We start from the raw sequence: 24,610 nt of genomic DNA, 5'->3' as shown, positions 1-24,610 counted from the left end.
CCTATAAATCTTACTTTTGTCTTTCCTTCTTTTTTCCTTCTTTTTTTCTTTCTTAATCAAAAATGACTAAATTCAGCTTAGATAAACAAACTTATGAAGTGCCCAACTCTAGAAAGCCTGGTCAAACAGCTATTTATCGTAACGCTGAACATCCAGTGGTTGAAAAGTCATTTTCACCCAAAGTAAACACTACTATTGAATGCTTTAACCATGGTAACAGAAAGGATCAGTGATTGATTATAGCCTTCCACTCATCTTATTTAATTACTAGGCTTGAAGATTTCCAAAGATCGTCCTTGTTTTGGTATCCGATCCATAAAGAATCTTGAAACTGGTGAACGTGGTCCTTATGTTTGGCAAACTTATCGTCAAGTCAACCATCGTCTTACTAACTTTGGTTCTGGATTAATGAATTACTTGAATCACACGATGGGAGAAACTCGTACCAGACAAATTCCTATTGGTATCTGGGCTGTCAATCGTCCCGAATGGGCTATTGCTGATTTAGCTATTGCTGCCTACTCACTCTATTCAGTTGCACTCTACGATACACTCGGCCCCGATACAGTCGAATATGTCATTAATCATGCAGAGATTGAGACAGTGATTTGCTCTGGAGATCATATTGCTGATCTCTTGAAGATTAAACAAAAGCTTCCCAACTTAAAGACAATCATTTCCATGGATACCATTGACGAAGTCTCAAGGCCTGGTGTAGCTTCAAAGGGCGATATTATCAAGGCTTGGGCTGCTGAAAAGGGTGTCAATTTAGTCGATTTTAATGCAATTGAGTTGATGGGTAAAAAGAACAGACGCTCTCACAATTACCCTACATCAGACGACTTGGCTTGCATCATGTACACGAGTGGTACAACGGGCATGCCCAAGGTATGAAATTTATCTAATCTTCTGTGTAACTCGCCTTAACCTCCCCCTTACTTAGGGTGCCATGTTGACCCACGGTAATTTCATCTCTGCTATCTCTGCTGGTGTTAAAAATGTGAGCGGTACAGTCGACGATGTTGGTATTTCTTATTTGCCTCTTGCCCACATCTTTGGTCGTGTTACAGATAGTTTGATCTTGGCCGTAGGTGGTCGCGTGGGTTTTTTTAGTGGTGACATGAATACCTTGATGGATGATGTTCAAGTCTTGAAGCCTACCGTATTCCCTAGCGTTCCTCGATTATTTAACAAAATCTATGGTAAACTCGTCGCTTCCACCGTTCAAGCTCCTGGTACGACTGGCGCCTTAGCACGTCGTGCGGTGGCCACAAAGATTGCCAACCTTGAAGCTGGCAAAGGTTTCACTCATGCCATTTATGATCGCTTGATCTTTAATAAAATCAAGCAAGTTTTGGGAGGAAAAGTACGTTTGATGGTCACTGGTTCTGCTCCTATTGGTAAGGATGTTATGCAATTCCTTCGTATTTCCTTTTGCTGTGATATCCTTGAAGGTTACGGAGCTACTGAAACTTGTGCTACTACTGCCATCAATTATGTCGGTGAAAACAAGGCCGGCCATATTGGTGCCCCATTCACATGTAATGAAGTCATGTTGGTGGATGTACCTGAGATGAATTATCTTTCTACAGACCCTTATCCACGTGGTGAAATCTGTGTTCGTGGCCCCAACGTTTTCAAGGGATATTACAAGGACGAAGAAAAGACAAGAGAAGCCATCGATGATGATGGTTGGTTCCATACAGGTGACATTGGTACCCTTAACGAAAGAGGTGCTCTTGTTATCATTGATCGTAAAAAGAACATCTTCAAGCTGGCTCAAGGTGAATATGTTGCTCCTGAAAAGATTGAAAATGTTTATGCAAAGGATCCCGTTATCGGTCAAATATACTTGCACGGTGACTCACTTGAAAGCGCTCTGGTAGCTATTGTCGTCCCTGATCCTGAGGCCCTCGATGTGCTTATCGCAAGCAAGTTACCCAAGTTACATGCCAAAAAGCTGAGTTATCCCGAGTTGTGCAAGTTACCCGAAGTTAACGCAATGGTGCTTGCTCAAATGGATCACACTGGTAAAAAGAGCGAATTGCGTGGATTTGAGTTTGCAAAGGCTATCTATCTATCATCCGAACCCTTCTCTATTGAAAATGACTTGTTGACTCCTACGTTTAAGGTCAAACGTCCACAAGCTAAAAAGTATTATGAAGCTCAAATCGCTGAACTTTATGAACGTATAAATAGTCAAACCAAACCTGAAAAGGCTAGACTTTAGATTTCTAATAAACAACCTTCCTCCATTTATTTATATATTATACTATTTTGTTCCTTTATTTTTGCGTACACAGCTTTTACAAATTAATTCACCTAATCCTTTTTCTTGATAAAGACCTACATGTATCATTGTTATCATGTGTTTATGTACAGACAGTTGTATCTTTTTTTTTTTTACCTGTTACCCTAACTGAAAGTAGCTTATGACATTCGGAACATTGGAAATGAAGTGGATGATAGTCTTTCCCAAATGCGCTAGAACATCTACCAATGATAGGCTCATGACAGTTGTGACATATCTTGGATGCTTCATCCTTCTCATTTACTAAATTAATTTGTGAAAACAAGTCTGGTAAAGGCGGCATCTGCTTCCTTTTTTGTGGCTGAGGTTTTTCTGGTGAAGGATGATAATGCGAATCACAATAGGGCTTGCCCTGCTTGATTAAGAAGGTAGAAGAGGTGAAGGCTGCACCACACTCTGCACATACAAAGCATTCCTTGTGCCATTCAGCCCCCAAGGCCATCAAGAACTCACCCGTGATGGTCTCTTCGCATCCTTTGCATTTTTTACCAAATTGCTTATAATAATCTCTCTCACAGTATGCATGCCCATTGTGCTCTAGAAAATCAGAGTTCTCATCAAATGGTTTACCACATTCTCGACAAAAGAAGTGACCTGGATGGTATGTCTTGCCTAATGCTGAGATAGAGTGCTCCTCAATTGGCGTCTTGCAATAATCGCACCGAGGACTGAATAATTCGTGATAATCAAGGGCACAATAAGGCAACCCGTCCTTTTCGTAAAAGGCTATATGTTCTAGTGGTTGTTTGCATGCTTGGCACTGAAAGCATCGTGTGTGCCACTGATTGGCTGATGTTGTAATCGCTTGTCCACTTAACGGCTTGTGGCATCCACCACATCGAATGGTGAAAAAGAGCGTGTCATAAACAGATTCTTTGGGTCCTTTCGTCTGTTTGTCATTATCCTCATCATGTTCGTCATCAAATCCAGGAGCGCAAATTTGTGGAATAGGTGGCACATCATCATCATATCCAGGTGCTGATATTTGTGGTATAGGAGGCAATCGAGGTTTACTTTCTTGGGTATTTCGAATCGACGGCGGACAAATTTCTTCTTCGTCATCATGGTATCCTGGAGCTGATATTTGCGGAACTGGCGGTAGATTTGCTTTATCGTGATCTATACCATTGAAAGATTGCTCGTCCTCACTATCTGTACTATCGTCTACTTGTGCTGTAATCTTTGATAGCTCTGCTTCACGATGAGAGCTACTTAGATCCTCTAGACATAATTCAATCTCTTCCTCTATGCTCTCTTCATCTTCGTCATCATCATCGCTTACAGCAGTTATTGGTATATCATTTACATCAAATTCAGTTTTTGAACACCTTCTTTCCACCATTTTTCTTGGAGGAGGATAAAAGTAGCTTTCAGACTTGGTTTCTGTCTTCTCTTCTAAAGTTGAAGGTTTAGATGATCGTTTAAGGTGAGAAGGCCATGTGGGTATATATTTTCTTGCTTGTTGGAATGGTCTTGGTCCTCTAAGTGTCGAATTAGAATTCAAGCTGTCATAAATCATCTTTTAATAAAAGTAAAAGAAAAAGGTGAACTTTTTATGTTTTGCTTATATTCAAAGAAACATAATCAAAACAATATGCCAAATAAAGAATATTTTATTTAAATACCGCATTTTCTATGATGACTTTTGACATGAATTAATATCTAATGTTCTTAAATCATACTTGTCTTTATTGATGATAGCTAATAGATAGATGCCAATTCTAAGCTTGAAGTGTATAATCTGGAATTCAATAGAGATACCCAGTATATTCTCTTACTTATCTTTCTAGTAGATCAAAAAATAATAAAAATTACTGTTCAAGTGCTGTCTCCTGCCAATCAATAGTCGGAAACATTTCTCTGCCGGCTTTTATCCAGTGAATAGCTTTATTAAAAATGTATTATAACAATAAATAATATATACAATTTCCGAATAAATGATATGATAACAAATAGAACCATATGCAAATAATATTTAATTATTACAGGAAAAAAAAAATTCCTATTACGCGAAAAACTCTTGTTCCTGAACACTGGTCACTGTCTTTTAAGAACACCCAGATAAAAAGTGGACCTTCTTCTTGATTGAAGGTCAAAGGAGGAAAAAAGGGCCATAGAACGAAACAAATAATGATAAACCCAAGAAGCAAACGATAGGGACAAACTGATTTATAGAATGTTCTGAATACGAAACCACTGCAGCTCTAATTCTACTATTTGTGACTAATGTCTTATGAATGTGCATATACGTGTAACATTAAACCATGTAGTCCCAAAAACGGATGTGCATATTGAAAACACGATATTTGATGGTAATAAAGAGAGTCTTTTTTTTTGTTTATGATGTAATTATATACCTACAACCGCTAATTCGGAATAGCTTTAATTCAATTTTTTTTTAACTTGCTTTATTTTTAAACTTTTTTTTCTTTTCTTTTCTTTTTAATCTTTCTTCATTTAACGAAATGAGCAATTTCCCTTCAGGATGGTTTTATATCCAATCGAAATGTTCACATAAAATGGTTTTGGACGTGACTCAAGACTCTTTGAAGGTTAGTAAAAACAAAAGAAAGATTTTTTTGGTTTGAGTAGAATTTGATACGACTTTTATAGGCAGCGGCAAAAATAGTAGTTTCACCGAAAAAGACAAAGGATAACGACGATCAGCTATGGATGCATGACCACGGATACATTATCAATAAAAACTCGGGAATGGGTAACCAAAATAATTGAAAGTGTTGAATGATGACTCAAGTTTTACAGTGTTGGATGTGCAAGGAGGAATTTTGGAAAGTGATAAACAAATAATTCAGTACAGAAGAAAAATGATTGAAGACGCTCATAACCAACGATGGTATTATCGAGAAGATGGCTTCATTTATCCTCAAGTTAATCCTAACCTTGTACTTGATATCAGAGTAAATACAAGCCATTTTGCATGAAAAAAAAAAATAACATTTTCGCGAATTGTTTTTTTTTTTTTTTTGTTAGGGTAACTGGACTAAACCAGGTACAGTGGTTTTACTTTATGATCGCAAGTATTCAGATAATTTGAATCAATTATGGGATTTAGTGCCATATGAAATACCTTCAACTGATTCTAGCATGCTCGATCCTTCAATACATTCACAACAAGACGAAAGTAACGATGAATATGCATTCAGCTCTGCAAGCTATGCTTTGTAATAAACTGTTTTTATTCTAATTCTTGTTTCTTTTTAAGCTCTTTTTTGAACTAACAACTTTAAAATCTTCTGAAGCAGCAGGCGTTGGTACGTGCATGTTGAATTCTCCTCGTTGATCTGCTATTCTGTGTGTGATAAAGTCTCGCGCAAAACGACGTCCATCCATTGATGTAGAATTGACATAAACAATATCTTGAATTATATCCAAAGAACTGTCATCACATACTGGAAATTCGAGCATCATGCCTAATATCGCCTCGCCTTGCAAAATATTAATGATAGTAACCATAGAGATTAAAAACAACTTACTTTCAACTCCCTTGTTTAAACCGCGAAGTGAAGATCTGCACCAATTTAAAAATTCTTTGCTAGGACACGCCTTATCTGTTACTGAAACAGATGTTTTCTCTACGTTTGGATATTCAACTGAAGCTATCCCAGTCAGTTGGTTTAGAACAGGAGACATTTGTTTTTCGCTGTTCTTTGAGGATAATATAAAGTTAGCTTCTGGTAAGGTGTACGTTTGTCAGCTTTTTAACCCAACCTTATTAGGCAAATGTTCCTCTGATCCTTTATCTTTGACGCTTTTTTCGATTTCACTCTGTTCTGTAAAGATTTGATTTTCTTTAGAATGCTCTATCAATTCATTTGAAATCGTTATCCTTTCCAACTGATCGACCAAAGTCTCGTTCATGTGCGGTTGCTCTTGCTCATTTTGAATTTGAGGAACTTGGTCTGGATATAAATTACCAGTGGGTTGCATCATGCTCTGTTGTAATTCATGCAGATACTGTTGCCGTTGATGCTGTTGTATCACATTTTGATGTGATTGGAGATGATACTGTTGTTGATGGTGCTGCTGTGCCTGATGTAGCAAATAATAATAGTACTGACCTACTTGCTGATTCACTATGCTTTGGTGATAGCTTTCATCGTACATGTCTTGTTGCCTCGGAAACATTTGTTGAGGGAAACCCCACATTCTGCCACAGGCCTGATGGTTCTCTGCAGGTTGACAAACTGGCGGGTGAAGAAAGCTGTTCTTGAGCATGCTTGGTTCCCCACTAAAAGAGAATGCTCCATTGTGCTGCATGAACGCGCTCAGTGGCTTATATTGCTCATCATTCGTGCGTTTAATCATCAGTGAATGGTCAAAATAGCCAGCTTCAAACCATTCCTGCATATTCGCGCTTGAAAATGGGCCATGCTTTGTTCCATAAGGACCTCTGTACATCCATTGATGTTCTGAAGGGGCATGATTGTCTTTTGTTTCTATGTCCAGATGAAATACACCTTCGCTGTCGAACGAACCTAAAACATCTTTTTCATTCACATTCCATAAAGGTTCATCTTCCTCTTCACTGCTGATTTCGACTAGACAGAAAATAAAAAGCTGAGCATGTACATTTTCAACGCTACGCACATGATCAAACCTTTGCTCTTTTCAGCCAAAGCAATATCTGTTTCCTATGGATTGTATAATCAAAAAGAAAATATTATAAAGTGTGTCGATAGCACTCACCTTTCTCTCATTATATGCAGTAATATCACTCTCCAAATTTCCAAGTGATCTTGCCAATCTGTTTTTATTCATAGGAACCTTTGCTAAATAATGCATAAGCTAGAATGAACTTTGTATCCATCTCATGTTACTTTGATCAGATAACCTAAGTGAACCATCATTTTCCTTCCTTCTTTTATCAATGCTATTATTTTTTTTTCTTACCACTCCCGATCCTTGCCAATCGTCATGATGTTTATTATAAAAAAGAAAGAAGGTGGAATGAAAGAAGGGAAAGAATAGGAAACTTTATTTTATGATTTAACTTAAAACTGTGCACATATATTAAAACAGAGCACAGCATATTTCAAAAAATACAAACAAGTAAATTATGATTTAACCAAAGTATCCTTTATGTAATAACTTTATGGCTTTTTCATACATATTAGGTGAATGATCCATAAACATGGTTCTTGAAAACACAATTTCCGAAAACCTAACTTGAATGTCTTTACACAAACTGAACCGAACCAGGTGTGCTACTTTATGTTTTGATTCCCGTGTGTCCCCTTGATCTTTGTAAGACCGTGATTGGGTGTGCTGGGCCAACTGAGGCACAGATTCAATCAGATACATGGTACTCGGAGGGAAAAGTTTTTCTGCCTTCATATCCGCTCGCATGGTCTTGATCAGTGCCCAAAACCACTGTTCATTTTCCTCTTCTTCAGGTGTGATTTCATTGGCCTTCTTCTTTTGATAATGGTTCACCATTCGACTGAGAATTTCATCTGCCACATGGCTTTCTTCATGAAGACTGACGGCAATATTTTTAAAGTCTTTGAGTAATCCCAAGCTTAGGCTGCTAACAATATCAAACCCGTGGACGACACTGGTGACAAGTCCCTGCCCACAATAATCGCTCAATGCGAGTGACATGACACAAGGAGAACCAAAAGTATAACAGTGGATCGGCCGGCCGGCTGGTAGTCCTGATAATTCGGATGTGACGAATGGAGACGCATCCCGTTTCATGTCTGAGACCTTCAGCGCATTGAGTAGCTTGTCTCCCCTGTTCACCATCGACAGCTGCTTTCGAGAGACGTAATGTGACCTTTCCTCACTCCAAAGAACACTCAACAGGCTAGCAACACCCGCACCCAGTGAATGACCACAGAGGACAAGACCATAGTTTGGATAGCTCTCTAAGCCTCTTTTGATTGCCTCAAATACCTTTCCTTTCTGTACAGCCAGCAACTGGGCCGCCTCAAGCATGCCACCGTGAGCGATATAGTGTCGAGGAGAGTCAGATTTGGTCTGTTTCTTTTTTTGCTCTTCATATAGTAAATTATCCGTCGGAAGCACAAACTCTTTGTAGTCACAGGTGAGGTCCGTCAGCACATCGCTCAAGCCTAGCGTTCCACGACAGGTGAGCACGATGGCCTCAGCAAAGTGATCTACGGTGACATAGTGCACCAAGGCATGCAATTTTGAATGACTGATAGAACTCAAGATGCTGCTGTCCGTATAACTGGAAAGTAGGATATCACTGACAGAAATGCCTGTATGGTGGGCAAAAGCATGGTGGTTTGGATGGTGCGAGTTCGGAAGCACATTAGGAATATCCCCAATACCCAAGATGCGCATAAAAGATTCTCCATAGGCGGCGCTCGCGTATCGAATAAAGTGAGAGATGTTGGTGATGATGTGTTTACGTGGGAAATTGCAAATACGGGGTTCTTCATCCAAAGATGATGTAGGCTGCTGGCACAGCCGAGAGGAGACGGACGGAGAGCGAATGAGTGACCTGGATGAGGAATTTGGGGTAGGCTGTGATGTATGGTGATAGGTTGTTGTCTTGAACGTTCTTGCGATACTTGAAAGTGATGTTGAACTGTTGGTAGAACTTGATCTTTTTATACTAGTGCTACTTTTGTTTTTGTGATTGTCGTAATCTACAGAATGATCCAAGGAAGGCAAAGGTGGAGGATCAGAACGAATCTTCTTTTTCAAAAAGATATCGGCGCTCTTTTGAATCAAATCTGACATGCTCTTCTTTCGACTGACAACTGATATCCATGATTTCTGTCTTTTTGGTGGTTGTCTTGATCCATGCTCCGATGTAGGTTTAGTTTGGGTGCCTGGTAACGCAGGAAGTGGCTTTTGATGATCGTGATGTTGAATATTGCTGCTAGTTGAAAATGTGGAGCGTAATGTGGTAGAAGTACTAGTGACAGTCGATATGGGACCTTCAATGGTTGTATCCAAGTATCCAGCTTTGATAACATCGTAGTTTTCCTGTCGCTCACTTTTCTTTTTTGCTAATATTTTTGAAACAGATGCGAGCATAATTCGAAACCCAGATCTTTTCTGAGATTGATTACAACTGTCGGTGGCTTCAGGCCATGCTCCAGGAATGGGTTGCTCATAGTTTAGATCGCTTTGGGAGTCTATGACGGCCATGAAGGCTTCATCTTGCTCTTCGTTTGTTTTCTCAATGATTTGCTTCGTATAAATCTTCTCTGTCGATGTTCCTTGCACATCGATAGGTCTAATTTGCGTCGTCTTTGTTGTTGTTCGTTTGGTGGTGGTTGTGATCTCATACAGCTTATAAGGTTCACCGCATTCATTGTAGCGTAAGGCCATTTCATCTTGTTCTTTTTCAGGTAAATGAGTTGAGGAATGATTGTTTAGTAAAATTTCTTCTAGTTCATGAATAATGTCTGGATGAGGTAATTCTTCTGGAGATGAATCTTTATCTTTCTTATTTTGATACTGAAGCACCTCATCCTTTTCTTCTTCAACAACCAAACCTTGCCATAAGTCAGTGATTCCCATTTGTAATGCAGTTCTGCTGTGAGTAAAGTTTTGTAGGATGGCAAAGGAAGTGATGGCCTTGGTTAAACCAGATAGGATGGCCACTTTACCAATCTTGGCTAGTTTAAAATCTGGATCTCTTACGAGTTCTCTGTGTACGAGAGTGATGATAGAAGCAATTGCACGAGATGATTCGTTGGATCCAAATATTCCATCAATGATAGCAACTGATTCTTCCGCAGCCTATATTTTAGTTTCTTATTTTAGTATAATCTTGTTTTCTCTATTTATAAATTTACCATAAATCCTGATTTGATGGTTTGAGAAGTGAAATGTAAACCTGATAAAGCAAATAATTCGACTAGTGTTAATGAATGATGAACTACATAAATTCCCAAATTTGTGTATTTATCCAATACTTGTAAGAATCCATTTCTTGTGAACGTTTAAGATGAATGACTAGTATGAATATAATTAATGCGTGTACCTGTCAACTGAAAGGGATGTATTATTTGATGTATTAGAAGCAGCTAATTCATGAAACTTCTTTGCTGTAGATAATGCGTTTATAATAACATGTCTAGAAACACCAAATGAAAAAGATGTACTGTATTTAACAGATTCTAAAAGAGCTTCAATTAAAAGAGAAGAACATCGAATGGACAGTCGAGCAGTTAAAGCGATGGCTGTGATAACATTTGCAATTTGTTCTGGTAATAATGTAGGTGAAGCATTATACAAACTTGCTGAATAAGTAATCAATTGATTCGAAGTGTCTATCATGTTTTATAAAAGGAAAAAGAGAAAAAGAACGAGAGAGCAAAAAGTGTTTGTTTTTGTTTTTTTTTTCCCTCATTTTATTCATATCACATGCCTTATTTCATGTGACGAATGGAAATCGATTGACAAAAAAAAAAAAGATTAGACTAGTGTTGAATACAGTAAATTTAACTGAAAAAAAAAAAATAAGAAAATGAAACAATGGCGCTGTACAACAACGATAAAACTTAAAACTTTAACAAGAAGTGATTCAATGAAAAATGCTGGTATGGATGAAGATGGACATGATCAAAACATGTTACACGATGCTTTTATTGATTGTGAATTTCATACTACAAGCACAAGATAATATTAAAAAGGATGTAACTAGATTATATTTGAAGTGTAAAGATCAATGAAAAACATTAGACAAAATGAATAATGTTATTTAAATCATAAAATCATGATTTATATTCTTATCACGCTTTATTTAATCATTTAAATATTGAGTAGCAACAAACGCATATCTTTCAAGCAAGAAAAGACAACAAATATATCCTAGCAACCTAAGTTATCTTGTTACCATAACAAAACTTTTGTTGTGTTGCCTAATTGTCTTTTATGGCAAGTTGTGATCACTTTGATATACGCAGCATCTTTTTGCGATTTTTGATTTAAATGACAATCCATTATTTATTGAATTACCACTAAGCGTTAATTGTAATCAATTGATTGTCATTTTCTAAATATTGCTAATGTAGAAAGCCAGTTGGATAATTTAGATTGACTATTATCTATGATTAATATCCTTGAAAGAGAATGGATCAAATTGATATTAAACCAAGGTATTCTAGTGTAGTAGCTATAAATTGTCTTGTGAATTTAATCTGCAAAAACCAGTTCACATCTAGTTCTATATCCTATCTAATCCTGGCTTATTTAACAAGGATTCAATAAAACGAATCACAAAGAGTATACTGTTTACTACCTGAAATGTTTAAAGAACAGAATCTTTAGTTGTTTCTTAAAATTCACAAGGGTTATTGTTTTTTTTTTTTTTTATTAAAGATAGCACTGAGATTAATGTAAAGCAATTTGCTGAAAAAGATAATCAGATAAAAAAGAGAATAGATTATCTGATATCCTTTTCAGCCAATAAAGATGAGAACAAGAATCAAGAAATAAATTTGGCTTTAAAAGAATAGGAAATGATCATTTTAATCAAAATAGTAACCAAAGACTTTCTCCAACTTGACAATACACTTACATCTTTTGTTTATAAAATTTTAAGCATACGATTAATAAACCTTACCACTTGATGATAGAAACAAGCTTTTATTATTAAAAATATACAAGATTGGCATGATTAACGGTTCATACAGCAAAATTCAGTTGATCTACAACTTGCATTCATCTGAGAATATCCTTTGAATTGTAGTCAACTTGTCTGATCTTGCTTAGATCTTTTAAAAGTATACATGATTATTTGAAGCACAATAAACTTTGAAAAATTAGGCTCAAAGATTTAATCTCATTTAATTCATAAAATAAACAAGTTCTCGATGGGAGAAATAAGACGATAAAAGGGTTGATTTCTTTTATTATTTAGACGATATAGCCTAAAGAGTGCACCTTCAATAACAGAATTGATTTAATATAAACACGTGAAAGATTTACCCCGTAAGAAAGAAAGTTATCAGATTTTTTTTTCTATAAAAAAATAAGCACAATTATGCTTTTGTGTAATGATTGAAATCTGCAGATCTCGTGAATAAAGTAAAAGGATCTGATAATTCAATGATTAAAAAAAATCTGATAAAAATTCAAAAAAGAGGGGGAGTGGATGAGATAGAAAAAAAAATTTATTGATTACACAAAACTAGTGTGTTGTGAGAGAAAACGTTAATTTCTTATCAGATTTTAAATCATTTTTATCCCAAGCCATGGCTGAAATAAAAAAAAATCTGATAATCTGCCGAGATAAATTGGATCGAGACAACTTTATTATATCAAAAAAAGATCTGATAAGTTTTTATTTCCTATTTAGAATTGCCCCAAAGAATTCCAAGAAGAACAGTTGTTGGTCCCTTTCATTTTCCTCTTTACAAAACATGTATTTTCCTAATTTTTCAAAACACAAAAGCACTAAAACATTAGACTAAAATCACCGTTCAGTCTATTTTTCAATTCACTTCACATTATCGTTTAGACTGGAAAAAAGGCAGCAAAATCATTTTGTACACAATCGGAAGATAAATAATGATTTGTCAGATGTTCTAAACAATGCTGCATCTAACCCCTTTACTTTGATCATTTTACTTATTAGCTGCTCTTTAGTTACTCAATCGACCAAGGATCGAGAGAATCAAGTGAGAAAGAGGGCAAGACAAACTTGGTGTCTTTGTTGGCTCAAACGTCCTTTGTTTACTTATCAGATTCTAATCATTTATTCCCAGCCTTTATTTATAGACTGTTTCAACGAGGTCGCACACTAAATGAGTCATTCCATAGGTGCACCTGGGTTTTATTATTGGCCAAGGATCTGATAATTAATCAGATATTTTGTTTTGAATTCATGTAACCCCGATATTTACACTGCAGAAAAAAAATTTTTTTATCAGATCTTTCCTACTGTAATCCCTCAAAGAATGGGGGGGAAATAGAATAAACAAAGAAAAGCGACTTACACAGATTATAAAGGTGACTTGAAGGATGAATCCTGAACCATCTTTCTAAATCACATCATCTCTGTGCAAGGAAGTACAGGGGTTGTACCGTCACTTTAGAATCTGATAATTCTCTTGTTAAACCTCAATTTAACTCCAACAAAGAAAGATCTGATAGATATTTATAATTTGATTGGCTGTAACTTTATAGGCTTTCTAAATATAAATAAGGCTACCATTTTTCACTTTTTTTTTTTTTTTTTTTTTTTTCTTTACTCATTTCCTTTAATCTTTTTTTTTACTATAAACAATCATAATAATTAAAAATGCAAATCATGACAGCTACTCCTACATCTAAAGCAACTGCCTCTTTAATTCAAAATAAAAATAATAAATCATCAGCATACAATCGCCGCAATCACAAAGCTAATGCAACACACTCACATTCACGTCGTCACTCTACAAATAAGACATATCACACCCTATCTGATAATGAAGGTAATAGCTTTGTATAATAGAATTCATTCATCTAACATTATTTTAGATGTCCTTGAAATAGTTTATTCTGCTCCTTCTGATATCATCACTCCTCCACCTTCTCCCAAATCTTCTCCTTCTGCTGCTTCCTTTACTGCAAATGATCGCATCTTGACCGCCAGACGTCATGGTCAACTCAAATATCTTATGGCTGAATACAATTCACTTAAAAAAGAAGGCCTTATGCTCCATGATCACACATATAACCTTGTTTTTGAAAGCTATGCTAATCTCCGTCGTGATGGTACTCCTCTTGCTCCTATGTTAAAGAGTAAATACCCTTGTGTTCATCACCCTTTTTGTATTCTAACCTTTTTTTTTTATAGTTTATGATGAAATGCTTGAATCTGGTATTCAACCTAGTAGCTCTACTTTTTCAATCATCATTCGTATCTTGTGTAAGCGTGACGTGGAAGTTCAAAAAGTCATTGCTATGCTCAAACGTCAAAATGCTCGCTCTTACAGCAAATCTTCCAACAACAATATGATTGAGCTTGAATCTGAAGGAAATATCACACGTGCCTTGGCCATCTTTGATACTGCTATTGAACAAGGCCTTGTCCAATTCTTTGATGCTGAGCTTTATAATCAAATGTTGCGTGTCTTGTCTCACTATGGTAACACAAAAGCTTCCATTTATATCTATGAACAGCTCAATCTGCACGTCGGTCCTACTTCGGCTACATTTGCTGCCTTGATCAATCTCTTTGGACGTGTGGGTGATTTATCTTCTGCTTTGAAATACTTTGAAAAATATTCTGAATTAAAAGATTCTTTTGGTCACCATGATGCTTCTTACATCTACAACGCATTGGTAGATGCTCACCTCAAGTGTAACAAGTTGGAAGGTGCTATCAAGATTGTGAAGGAAGACATGGTCAACTGCAATATCAAGATGACAACTATTCCTTTCAATTCAATCATTCGTTACTATTGCCTTCATAACAAAATGGATGAAGCTAACGAACTCATTGAATCAATGAAGATCTCTTCTCCCGAACCTGATGCTAGCAGTTATGGTCCTATCCTTTCTACTTACTGCCAGCTTGGTTCATTCAAGGAAGCTTCCAAATCATATCAAGATCTTATCAAGACTGATATTTCCAAGTCCTACGGTAACTTGGCCAACTACGCTTTATTGTGTCTCAAGAATGAGCCTCTCTATGTCTTCCAGGTTTTGAATGACATGCGCTCTTCAGGTTTAGAGCCTGACCCAAGTTTGGCTTCTCGTATCGTGACTCATTTTGTAAATGCAGGTGATGTTGCTCAAGCCGTCCGTGCTCTTCGCCTCGTTTTGGAATCCATGAAAGCTCGCTCGCTCTCCAAAGGATTTAATCACATTCAGAATGCTGCTACCGAAATTGTTTTGGCTACCAAGACTAGCTTTGCTCAAACCTTTGAAGTCGCTCGTACCATATATCCTTACTGTCCTCAAGGCTTGCCTCTTTCTATTGCTAAACCTTTGGTCGAAAACTACGAGTTTGATAATGATCACAGCATGCTTTTGCAACAAAGCGATTATAACGTCTTGTTCGATGCTTCCTTGGTCATTTCTCCTGCTGAAGCTTCCAACTTGGCCTCCTTCCAATCTCTTGTCTTTGGCTTCTACTCTGAAATGACAGAGAAAGGTATTCACATCTCTTCTGTGATGAAGGCTCGCATCTTGTCTCAGTTACAAACCCTTGGTGATAAAAAGGCCGTAAAGAAATGGAACTCTCTCTTTGTCGTTGAACGTGCCGAACAACAAGCTCCTACTGAGGCTGAGGAAGCCTCTGCTGCCGTCATGAAGGCCGCTGTCCATGGCCAGCTTCAAGACGCACTTGATATTCTTAACACACGCATTGTCGAACCCCGTCTTACACCTGTGGTTGAACCTATTCGCGATGCTATTGCTTTTATCGGCAAGCAAGGTCACCTCGATATTGCCGTCACCATGTATCGTCTTTGCATCAAATGTCTCAAGGCTTGCAGTATGGAATCCCAGCAACTTTCCAAGGCCATCTACTCCATGACTAACAGCATCCTCATTGGTTATGCTCAACAAGGTGACATGTTGAATGCCAAAAAGTATTATGAACAAATCAAGTTGATGGGCCGATATCCTGATGGCAATGGCTATGCTAGTCTTTTACTCGGCAGCGCCAAGTGTGCTACGGATGAAGCCACTGATGCTCTCTTAATTTATGATGAAGCCAAACGCCACGACGTCAAGCCTACAACCTTCTTTTACAATGTCGTCATTTCCAAATTGGCCAAGGCTCGCAAGTTGGAAAGCGCAATGAAGCTCTTTGAAGAAATGAAGCAGTTCAATATTGCTCCCAACTCCATCACCTATGGTGCCATCATCTCTGCTTGTGTCCGTGCTGGTTCTGAAACATTGGCTTGTAAGCTCTTTAATGACATGCTTGCCTCTTCCTCTTTCCAACCTCGTGTGGGCCCTTTCAACAACATGATCCAGTTCTATGTTCGTCAACAGCCTAATCGTGAGCGTGCTCTTGAATACTTTGCAGAATTGCGTCGTCGCCACATCAAGCCCTCTCCTCATACTTACAAGCTCTTGATCGAGGCCTATTGTGTCATTGCTCCCTACGATATGCCTACAGCCCATCGTATGCTCAGTGAGATGGAACGTCGTGATAGTATTCATCCTCAAGCCACTCACTATGCTGCCTTGATCTACTCTTACGGTGCCTTGCAGCGTGATGTCCAAAGCGCTTCTCGTCTTTTTGAAGATATGGAAAACAAGCGTATTGTGAAGGATGAAGTTGTTTATCAAGCCATGCTGGACACATTGGTAAGCAACGATCAATTAGAAGAAGCTGAAGCACTCTATGCTACAATGCAGCAAACTATTCAAAGAAGCTCCTCTCCTTACATCGAAAACATCTTCATTCGCGGTTATGGTGAAAAGGGCCTGTTGGAAAAGGCAAAGTCCATGTTTAACGCTATGGATGATGATAAGGAAAACGACGCTGATACTGTTGTGATTCGTGAGCCGAGTACATATGAAGCCATGGTACGTGCCTACGTTGACAACAAGAAGATGAGTGAAGCCAAAGAAATCTTTGATATGATGGTCCAACGCGAGTTTCCCGAAAAAGTAACGGCATCTGTTGCCGAATTGTTGGCTTGATTTTCCTTTGATATCTTTTATACTGTACATATATTTTCTCCCTATTGTTCTTTGTATATAATTATCATTTATAAAATAAAATAACACATTCATTCTCAATGCAACTCCAAAATTTCTTTTTTTATTATTATTCACACCGGTAAACTGTCTGAGCCATCCCTTGCAGCATTACCATCTTCCACTTCTGCATACATTATATTTCTTAAACAGCTTCTGAGACCAATATCAACTACCAAGTCATTATGGTATAATAGTTCTTCTGCTGAATTCAAGTCTTCTCCACTAGCCGTTCGTCGTTCCCGAGACGGCAGCATCACAGTGACAGTGTCGGCTCCAAATGCTGTTGCCAAAGCGGGCGGAACGGCTAAAGTGGTGACGACTGTGCCGTGAAGTAATAGCTGAGATGAAAGACTGGAGGTGACCAAAACACGAATCACCTGAAGAATTAAAATAATAAAGTCCAATAATAAAAGTCTAAACGTACTCGGTGGTTGTTCTAAGTTGTGTTGGTTATGGGTTTTTGTATAAAGATTGTTTCTTACGATTGTCAATAAAGTCAATGATTATGCCTGGTTGTTCTGGATCAATAGTAACATGTAAAAGCATGCAGACAAGCCAACCAGCAGAAACTATGAGTAATGCTGTGCGCATTGATCTTGTTAATGCTTTTGGTGATAATAATTGCTATATTAATAGTTATCTTTAGTTTGTACATATTTAATATAGATGGTCATCTACCAGTTGTAATAACAATCTAAATAGTAATACCAATAAACTTCTGTCGAGAAGATAGCTGTATGCCATATGGCAAAAGAGCAGATAATCTATTGACCTTAATACATCTCTTTTTCCATTTGTGCTCATTCTAAATCATAAAAAAGAAAAGGGTGCTAAAGTCACACATATACACATTTTATTTTTTTTTATTTTTAAACAGAAAAGTTTTCCAAAGATAAACTGCACAACTTGAACGGTGTAGGAAGATCCTGTTTGAACGTAACCTTGACAAGACGATAATGTCTGACAGGGCAATCAATTGCTAACTGGATTCTATCACTGTAATTATTTTCTGTACTGGTAGCTTTACATTGTATCCAGCCATTTTCACTTTCTTCTAACACTGAGACCAATAGTTGTTTTTCTGGTTTACTAAATTCGTTTGCTGTGTACAGCGACAGTGTATTGGCATTTAAGGATCCGACCAGCATTAAACCAAAATAATCTCCCTTTCTTGGTGCTAAAACATGCATTATTTAATTTTTCACATAATCAATTCTTTATTTTACCTTTGAGGGTATCCCAGCATGTACTTGGATCTGAATCAACTGCATTATGATACGAATGTTGTCCCCATTCAGTGCGTGATGAAGCTTGTTCGTATAAACCTTCCAATTTTTCGATAGATGTAGTTTTTCTATAATCAAAATGAATGTCTTCAGGACGAACATAAGACTCCAAGTTGGTAAACAATAGACATTTGTCATTTGCGCATGAAGATCGAACATCTCTGTGGGAAAGCAGAGGCTCTTCCTCTTGACGATCAAAGTAATCTTGAGGTGCTTCAGATTGATCATTTTCTAAAGATCTTTGCAGGTGGCGGATTGCATCGTACTAAATATAAAATGTTATTATTAAATTCAATAAAATACATATATCTACTGAACTGTATACGTATCCAAGGCGGAAGGATAAGCAACATCATAGTCTGTAGCTTTTACACCATTTGCAAGATGAGGAGGATTACTCAACAGCCAAGGGTACTGGTTCATCCAAATAGAAAAATAATGTTCTGCTTCACGCATATTTTCTTTCAAAAGACCAGATTTACCTAATTGTGTCAAGAAGGTTTGCACTTTCCAACGAGGAACAAATGCACCATATCTAAAATCAGCATAGCCTGTATGCAGTCTAATATCTAATGAACTGTCAGAATCAGTTTTCATAACCTCTACTTTACAAATCTACCTTTATTATAGAATCTCCAAGTCATTTCTTTTTCATAGTGAGAAGGCTTTGAGTTGGCATGAATGATGGAAGGAAAACGCAGAAAGTTGGTATACAATGAATCCATATAATTATTGATAAATGTATCATCCTGAAAGTAGCAATAAAGTCGAGCAGCAGTGGCGCAACTGGTGAATCGTGCCAGACTTTTGAGTTCTTCCTCCTTTACTTCTAATATTTCTATAGGAGTTGATACTTGGTCATCTATTTTTAATTTCTACACACAATTAATTAGCTTTTGATTTTCTCTTTTTGCGACTCCTTACATCAACAGTAAGAGGCCTATTAGGTACAAAGTTGTGTATATAAATTTCATTTATAAAAGGATATTTCAGTAAATGTTGAACCGTATTTACAATACTATCATCGTCGTCTGTCACTCTCAACAACACTGCTGATACAGGCTTATATTCATATTTCCATAGCGCTTCACTCGAAAAATAACTCGATGGGTATGCACTACTGTCTGTATCTTGAAAAGAAATTCTTGGAGCCCAAAATAAAGGATTGACATTATAATCTATTTGGTTTGATGATGTCTGTGCCGATGAACTAAACATATAATAGAATATGCATACAAATGCAAAAAGAGCAATGACTCTTTTTGAATTATGCGTTAATCCCAAATAGCCTTTACTCTTTTTATGCTGATGATGTAAAGGTAAAGTTGGAACCATTAGAGGTATTAGCAGATAAAATAAAAAGAAGGGCGGATCTCTTCCTAAAATTGGATTATTTCGACAATCGGATTTATAAAATTTGATTTCATTTATGAATATTAAATATAAGCTTAAAAGCTTTGTGCGCAAAATCAACAAATATGTACATTCGATAGTTTTCATTACTCATCTAGCATATCAGTATCCGTGCATCATCTAAAGATCAGCCTTTTTTATTAAAACAAGGCCGAGTCAATTCAGGAAAGAGCTTTCTCTAGCCAGCTAGATCATTAATAGCCATTATTTCGGCTATTCTCTATTGCCTTGTTCTGAAGATCGTCATCTTATGTAAGGCGCTGACGACGAAAAATCAATTTAGTTAGGCCCATGAAAGGTAAATAAGGAGGAACAGACAGGTAAGCCTATCTACGTTGTTTCACATAGTCTTTCAAGTTGTTAACAAGGTAAATGGAGTTTGTTTGTCACTAAATAAAGCCTTCTTATCATGCTTGCCAAGCTCATTTATGGCCTTGTCTACATGGCCTCAGTAATACACAATTTTTGTTCTTTAGACTGATCATTTTTCATAACTTGACATGATATGGACGTCAGCACCATTTTGTTATTTGGCTTATTCAACGAGCACTTGCTGAGCAACAAAAAGGATAAATATACTATCATTGAGGTATGTTTGAAAAAGTAATAAATTCTCTAAAGAAAGGGAATAGACATGCTCTTTTTTGATGATAATTAAAAACATTTAATCTATAGTTAAACAGGTATAATCAATGAAACAAAATATAGTATTTAAGATTATCCTTGATTACTTTCTATTCACTTTTAGAGAAAGAGATGCCATAGAAAATTACAATGATCAAATGTTGAGAGTAAAAAAATGCACATCTTTTGGCAACAAAGAGAAAGTATTATCATTACGGATTTAAAGCTCACAAGAACAGATAGAGAGAAAGACCTGCGTTCTTTATTTACTTGTGTATATAGGCCTTAATTAACCTTTTTCAATGCTAATGCTAGTTAGTACCAAAGATACTGTACTTTATAAGTTAAGTAGTGCTCCGGATCTTTGCTTTATCTACTATAAATTTCCCCTTCCACAGACCATAGTTTGCTTAGATATTTTGGTTTCATGTGATCCAAAAAATGCTTTCGCCATTCTTTGATAAATCTTTCCAAATCTGGCCAAAAATCCAAACCATTCTCATCGACTACATGGTTTTGAGTTAATTGTTGTATTGCGCTGTTCCCGTGCTCTATAAAGTCAGGGCCTTTAAAATGATCTTTGATTTCACTACATTCTTTCAGTACTGTCTGCCAATCATCAGTTTCATTTTCATAGTTTTCTTTCCAAAAGTTTTTAATAACCATCTCCAAAACGAGCTGCCGATCTTTAGGTATTTTATCACTAGCTTTTAAAAGAGCCGATGCTGCTTTTCTGGCTTTTCGATGCTCTGGTAAATCTACCCATCCTTTTCCTTCTAGTGGTATATCAAATCGTTTTGCAAGCTGTTTTTTTAATGTCGTTGCATGTACTTCATAATCCGTATGACACTGCTTGCATAACAGTAATAGATCTCTACTCTATTTTTATCGAGTTTGTTGGTGATTAAAATGGTGCAGTATATAACTTACTGATTTAGATTTAATGACTAATGGCATCCACTGTCTATACATATCAGGAACTGTTTCATTAAAAAAATATAGCATAACTTGAATAATCAATATCTTACCAACATGATGAAGCGTCAAGTGGTCCATTTTCCCGCAAGAGACACAAACATTTGTTCTTTCTTCTATCATATAATCGCCAGCCTTATGCCCATCCCCTTTTGCTTCAAAGTTCAATTTAATTGCATTAGGCTCACTTTCTAATGTAGTTGCAAGCTTTCTCTGCAAGTACCATTGTACCTTTTTTCTAAAGTTCCTATTTTAATTTCTTTTTTCATAAATTCAATATTTCTTACTCGTTGCAGCGAAACATTAACTTATGATGCCGAGAATATACTTTCCAATTTCCATAGAAAATATTTGATTTTTTTCCGGGCATTACCACTTTCTTCTTTTCACTTGGCATATTTACAAAAAAGTTCCTTTGTAGAAAAAGAAAAAGAAAAAAAAAAACTGTCAAATTCGGTAGTTTAAATTACATTGCACTTTTGTTCAATTTTAATGAACTATGTGTTGGCTTGTTTGCTCACATTAAGAATACAAAACATAAAGGCCAATATTAAATATGAATCAATATATGTCATAGTTTATGTGAATCCCTGTATTTTTCTTTTGTATTGTTTTGATAGAAATAATATATCTGAAAGAAAATATAATCTTTTGTTTACAGCATAGATTAATGATGTATAACTTCTTTATTAGATTAACTATGAGCAGTATATCTAGCCTAATTTCTTTGACTTTACATGTAATATGAGTAGTTTTATAAATGAATGTTGGATGCTTTACAGGTAAAAACGTAAATTACAGGCTGTAATTTTTATGAAAATGTGAGACTGTCTTTATCCAATTGTTGATTTTATTCAGAGCAAAAAAAAAAAATCAAAAAAACTTTATTTTCCTTACACTCTTTTTCTTTTTTGTAAGTCGATGCCACCTAAGCAAAAGAAAAATAATACAAATACAAACCAAGAAGAAGAGGAGTCTTTCCAGGCTGTCATTTTGACTGACTCTTTTGAAGAACAATTCCTTCCTTTATCTCATGAATTGCCAAGAGTAAAAAAAAAAAAAGCAGTAAAGAAATTGGTCTTGTACTTACATCGACCTATTAGTGCCTTATGCCTGTCTGTAACATCCCAGTCATCGAGTATACATTAGAAGTGCTGGCAGCAGCAGATATTTTTGAAGTTTTTGTTGTTTGTACTTCCCATGTTGATGCCATAAAGTCATACTTTGAGTAAAGCAACAGAAAAATTTTTAAAGTATGCGGTGTACTAAAATAGGTATAATAGGCATTCGGATTGGACAAAGCCAAACTCAAAGCTATCCATTCAAGTCATTGCAGCACCTGATTGTCTTTCTGTAGGCGATGCTCTTCGTGAATTGGATGCACGTCAGTTAATTACAACAGACTTTGTTTTAACAACTGGTGAACTTGTCTCCAACGTAAATTTAAACCAAGTACTTGAAGAACATAGAGCACGTAAAAAGACAGACAAGAACTCTATTATGACCATGCTACTCAAGGAAGCAACGCGATCCCATACTGCAAGGTAAGATACTAGATCTTGACAAGCCTGTTTTCTTATCTATTTGATATATATAGAGCCAAAGATGCTAGTAGTGTGTTTGTACTTGATCCTCGAACAGACCAATGTGTTTACTATGAATCTGTTGTCTCACTTCCTCGTAAAAGACGCGTTGAAATGTCACCCGAGATTTTTGAGAATAGACCTCAAATTGAATTTCGTAATGATTTAGTAGACCCTTATTTCGATGTCTGTTCTGTTGAAGTCCCACCACTTTTTACTGAAAACTTTGATTGGCAACGATTACGTAGTGACTTTGTGCATGGTATCCTTACATCAGACATTTTGGGTAAGACAATCTATACGAAGATTGTTGCTGAGCCTTATTTGGCTCGTGTTCAAAACGAAGCACTTTATAACACAATAAGGTAAGGGAAATAATGGAATTAGATGAGCAATATGAACTCAATAGACATAGTCACCACATCTTGAACCGATGGGCTTTTCCTATTGCGCCTGAAACCAATTTAAAAGCAGGAGACGACTATGAATTTAGTAGAGGAAATATATACAAGGCAAAGAATGTTGTTTTATCAAGGTCTTGTATTATTGATGAAAATGTCCAAATTGGTTCTGGTACAGTTATTGGTGAGAACAGTCGCATTGCAAACTCGATTATTGGCAAAAATTGTATCATTGGAGACAATGTTGTATTAGAAGGTGCCTTCCTTTGGGATAATGTGACTGTTGAGAGTAATTGTTATGTCAAACAAAGTATTGTTGGTCACAACTCTTCCATATTGGAAAACACCAGTATTCAACAAGGTTGCTTGATATCTATCAATGTAAGTTTACTTCATTTTATATTTTTTTTATATACTAATTATATATAAATTAGGTAAAGATTGGCCCTGATATGAAAATTGAGAAATACTCAAGACTCAGTTTATTACCTCAACCGAAGAACACAATGTTTGAAGAAAGCAGCGAAGAGGAAGAGGAGGATGAAGGTAAATGAAGAGTATTTTATTAAACTTAGGAGTTCTATTACTTACATGCAAATGTAGAGCATCAACATACCCTTACAGGGCCAAACGGTGAATACGTTTATTTGTGGACACTTCGGGCCGATGATGACGAAGAGGTTGATATTCGCAACTTAAAACTTGGATCTTTAGCTTACAACATGGCAGACATTTCCATTAAAGACGAAGACCTTACAGAGAGTGCTAGTGAAGTTGGGGAATCAGATGACAGTGACTCTGATATTGATGCTATGAGTGGAGCTTGGGGATTAGAACCCAGTATGGCCAAGAAGACTGAGGAATTCAAAAAAGAAATTGCACAGACTGTTGAAAGATCGATCAACGAAGGTCATACTGTAGATACGGCGGCATTGGAAGTAACTGGGTTACGTATGTCAAGCAATGGATCTTACACAGATGTTAGAGAAGTAATTATTCCAATTATTTTGGACCATATTGATGTCAATAGTCCAGTTCAAAGCGTGAAGACTGTTTTTGGCAAATGGTCAAGCTTGATTGGAAAAATGACACATTCCCCAGAAGATCAATTGCATGTTTTACAAGTACTTCAACGACATTGTGCAACTCAAGAACATCTTTCAAAGATCTTTTTGAGTTCTATTCAAATACTTTATAACAATGATTTTGTGGAAGAAGATGCTATTAGAATCTGGTATAATTCTGAATCTTCAAAATCTAATCCTACAGAATCAAAATTAAGAGAAAAAGCAACCAAACTTATCGAATGGTTAGATGAAGCAGAAGAAGAAGATAGCGATGATGATGAATAAGAAGTTAAAT

At 36.5% G+C, this 24,610-nt stretch overlaps 9 protein-coding genes across 9 annotated transcripts; 4 read left to right on the top strand and 5 right to left on the bottom strand.

The window, feature by feature from the left end:
* Window positions 1-62: 62 nt before the first annotated feature.
* Window positions 63-2,230, top strand: RO3G_02325 (uncharacterized protein; the record flags this gene model as incomplete). The annotated part of the gene is made up of 3 exons (XM_067656916.1): window positions 63-213; window positions 272-888; window positions 944-2,230. 3 exons carry the CDS (start codon window positions 63-65, stop codon window positions 2,228-2,230), a joined length of 2,055 nt encoding a protein of 684 aa, XP_067513017.1.
* A 42-nt stretch (window positions 2,231-2,272) lies between these two features.
* On the bottom strand, window positions 2,273-3,830 carry RO3G_02324 (uncharacterized protein; the record flags this gene model as incomplete). Its single annotated transcript, XM_067656915.1, has 3 exons — window positions 2,273-2,346; window positions 2,408-3,430; window positions 3,470-3,830. 3 exons carry the CDS (start codon window positions 3,828-3,830, stop codon window positions 2,273-2,275), a joined length of 1,458 nt encoding a protein of 485 aa, XP_067513016.1.
* A 1,000-nt stretch (window positions 3,831-4,830) lies between these two features.
* Window positions 4,831-6,543, top strand: RO3G_02323 (uncharacterized protein; the record flags this gene model as incomplete). The annotated part of the gene is made up of 8 exons (XM_067656914.1): window positions 4,831-4,867; window positions 5,048-5,229; window positions 5,303-5,321; window positions 5,416-5,453; window positions 5,535-5,583; window positions 5,779-6,006; window positions 6,049-6,104; window positions 6,181-6,543. 8 exons carry the CDS (start codon window positions 4,831-4,833, stop codon window positions 6,541-6,543), a joined length of 972 nt encoding a protein of 323 aa, XP_067513015.1.
* An 850-nt stretch (window positions 6,544-7,393) lies between these two features.
* On the bottom strand, window positions 7,394-10,113 carry RO3G_02322 (uncharacterized protein; the record flags this gene model as incomplete). The annotated part of the gene is made up of 2 exons (XM_067656913.1): window positions 7,394-10,054; window positions 10,111-10,113. The coding sequence occupies 2 exons, from the start codon at window positions 10,111-10,113 to the stop codon at window positions 7,394-7,396; spliced, it is 2,664 nt and encodes an 887-aa protein (XP_067513014.1).
* Window positions 10,114-13,562: 3,449 nt separating this feature from the next.
* On the top strand, window positions 13,563-16,906 carry RO3G_02321 (uncharacterized protein; the record flags this gene model as incomplete). Its single annotated transcript, XM_067656912.1, has 3 exons — window positions 13,563-13,734; window positions 13,781-14,044; window positions 14,100-16,906. 3 exons carry the CDS (start codon window positions 13,563-13,565, stop codon window positions 16,904-16,906), a joined length of 3,243 nt encoding a protein of 1,080 aa, XP_067513013.1.
* A 131-nt stretch (window positions 16,907-17,037) lies between these two features.
* RO3G_02320 (uncharacterized protein) lies at window positions 17,038-17,710 on the bottom strand (the record flags this gene model as incomplete). The annotated part of the gene is made up of 3 exons (XM_067656911.1): window positions 17,038-17,402; window positions 17,449-17,590; window positions 17,675-17,710. The coding sequence occupies 3 exons, from the start codon at window positions 17,708-17,710 to the stop codon at window positions 17,038-17,040; spliced, it is 543 nt and encodes a 180-aa protein (XP_067513012.1).
* A 125-nt stretch (window positions 17,711-17,835) lies between these two features.
* Window positions 17,836-18,977, bottom strand: RO3G_02319 (uncharacterized protein; the record flags this gene model as incomplete). Its single annotated transcript, XM_067656910.1, has 4 exons — window positions 17,836-18,143; window positions 18,193-18,517; window positions 18,625-18,803; window positions 18,872-18,977. 4 exons carry the CDS (start codon window positions 18,975-18,977, stop codon window positions 17,836-17,838), a joined length of 918 nt encoding a protein of 305 aa, XP_067513011.1.
* A 1,681-nt stretch (window positions 18,978-20,658) lies between these two features.
* RO3G_02318 (uncharacterized protein) lies at window positions 20,659-21,661 on the bottom strand (the record flags this gene model as incomplete). The annotated part of the gene is made up of 4 exons (XM_067656909.1): window positions 20,659-21,141; window positions 21,220-21,269; window positions 21,318-21,495; window positions 21,638-21,661. 4 exons carry the CDS (start codon window positions 21,659-21,661, stop codon window positions 20,659-20,661), a joined length of 735 nt encoding a protein of 244 aa, XP_067513010.1.
* Window positions 21,662-22,185: 524 nt separating this feature from the next.
* RO3G_02317 (uncharacterized protein) lies at window positions 22,186-24,600 on the top strand (the record flags this gene model as incomplete). Its single annotated transcript, XM_067656908.1, has 7 exons — window positions 22,186-22,311; window positions 22,368-22,492; window positions 22,548-22,808; window positions 22,862-23,212; window positions 23,257-23,629; window positions 23,683-23,794; window positions 23,852-24,600. 7 exons carry the CDS (start codon window positions 22,186-22,188, stop codon window positions 24,598-24,600), a joined length of 2,097 nt encoding a protein of 698 aa, XP_067513009.1.
* Window positions 24,601-24,610: the final 10 nt, after the last annotated feature.

Source organism: Rhizopus delemar, genomic scaffold (assembly GCF_000149305.1).
Source record: "Rhizopus delemar RA 99-880 supercont3.2 genomic scaffold, whole genome shotgun sequence".
In the NCBI taxonomy this organism is placed as follows: Eukaryota; Fungi; Mucoromycota; class Mucoromycetes; order Mucorales; family Rhizopodaceae; genus Rhizopus; species Rhizopus delemar.
This window is presented reverse-complemented; position numbering and strand designations above follow the sequence as displayed.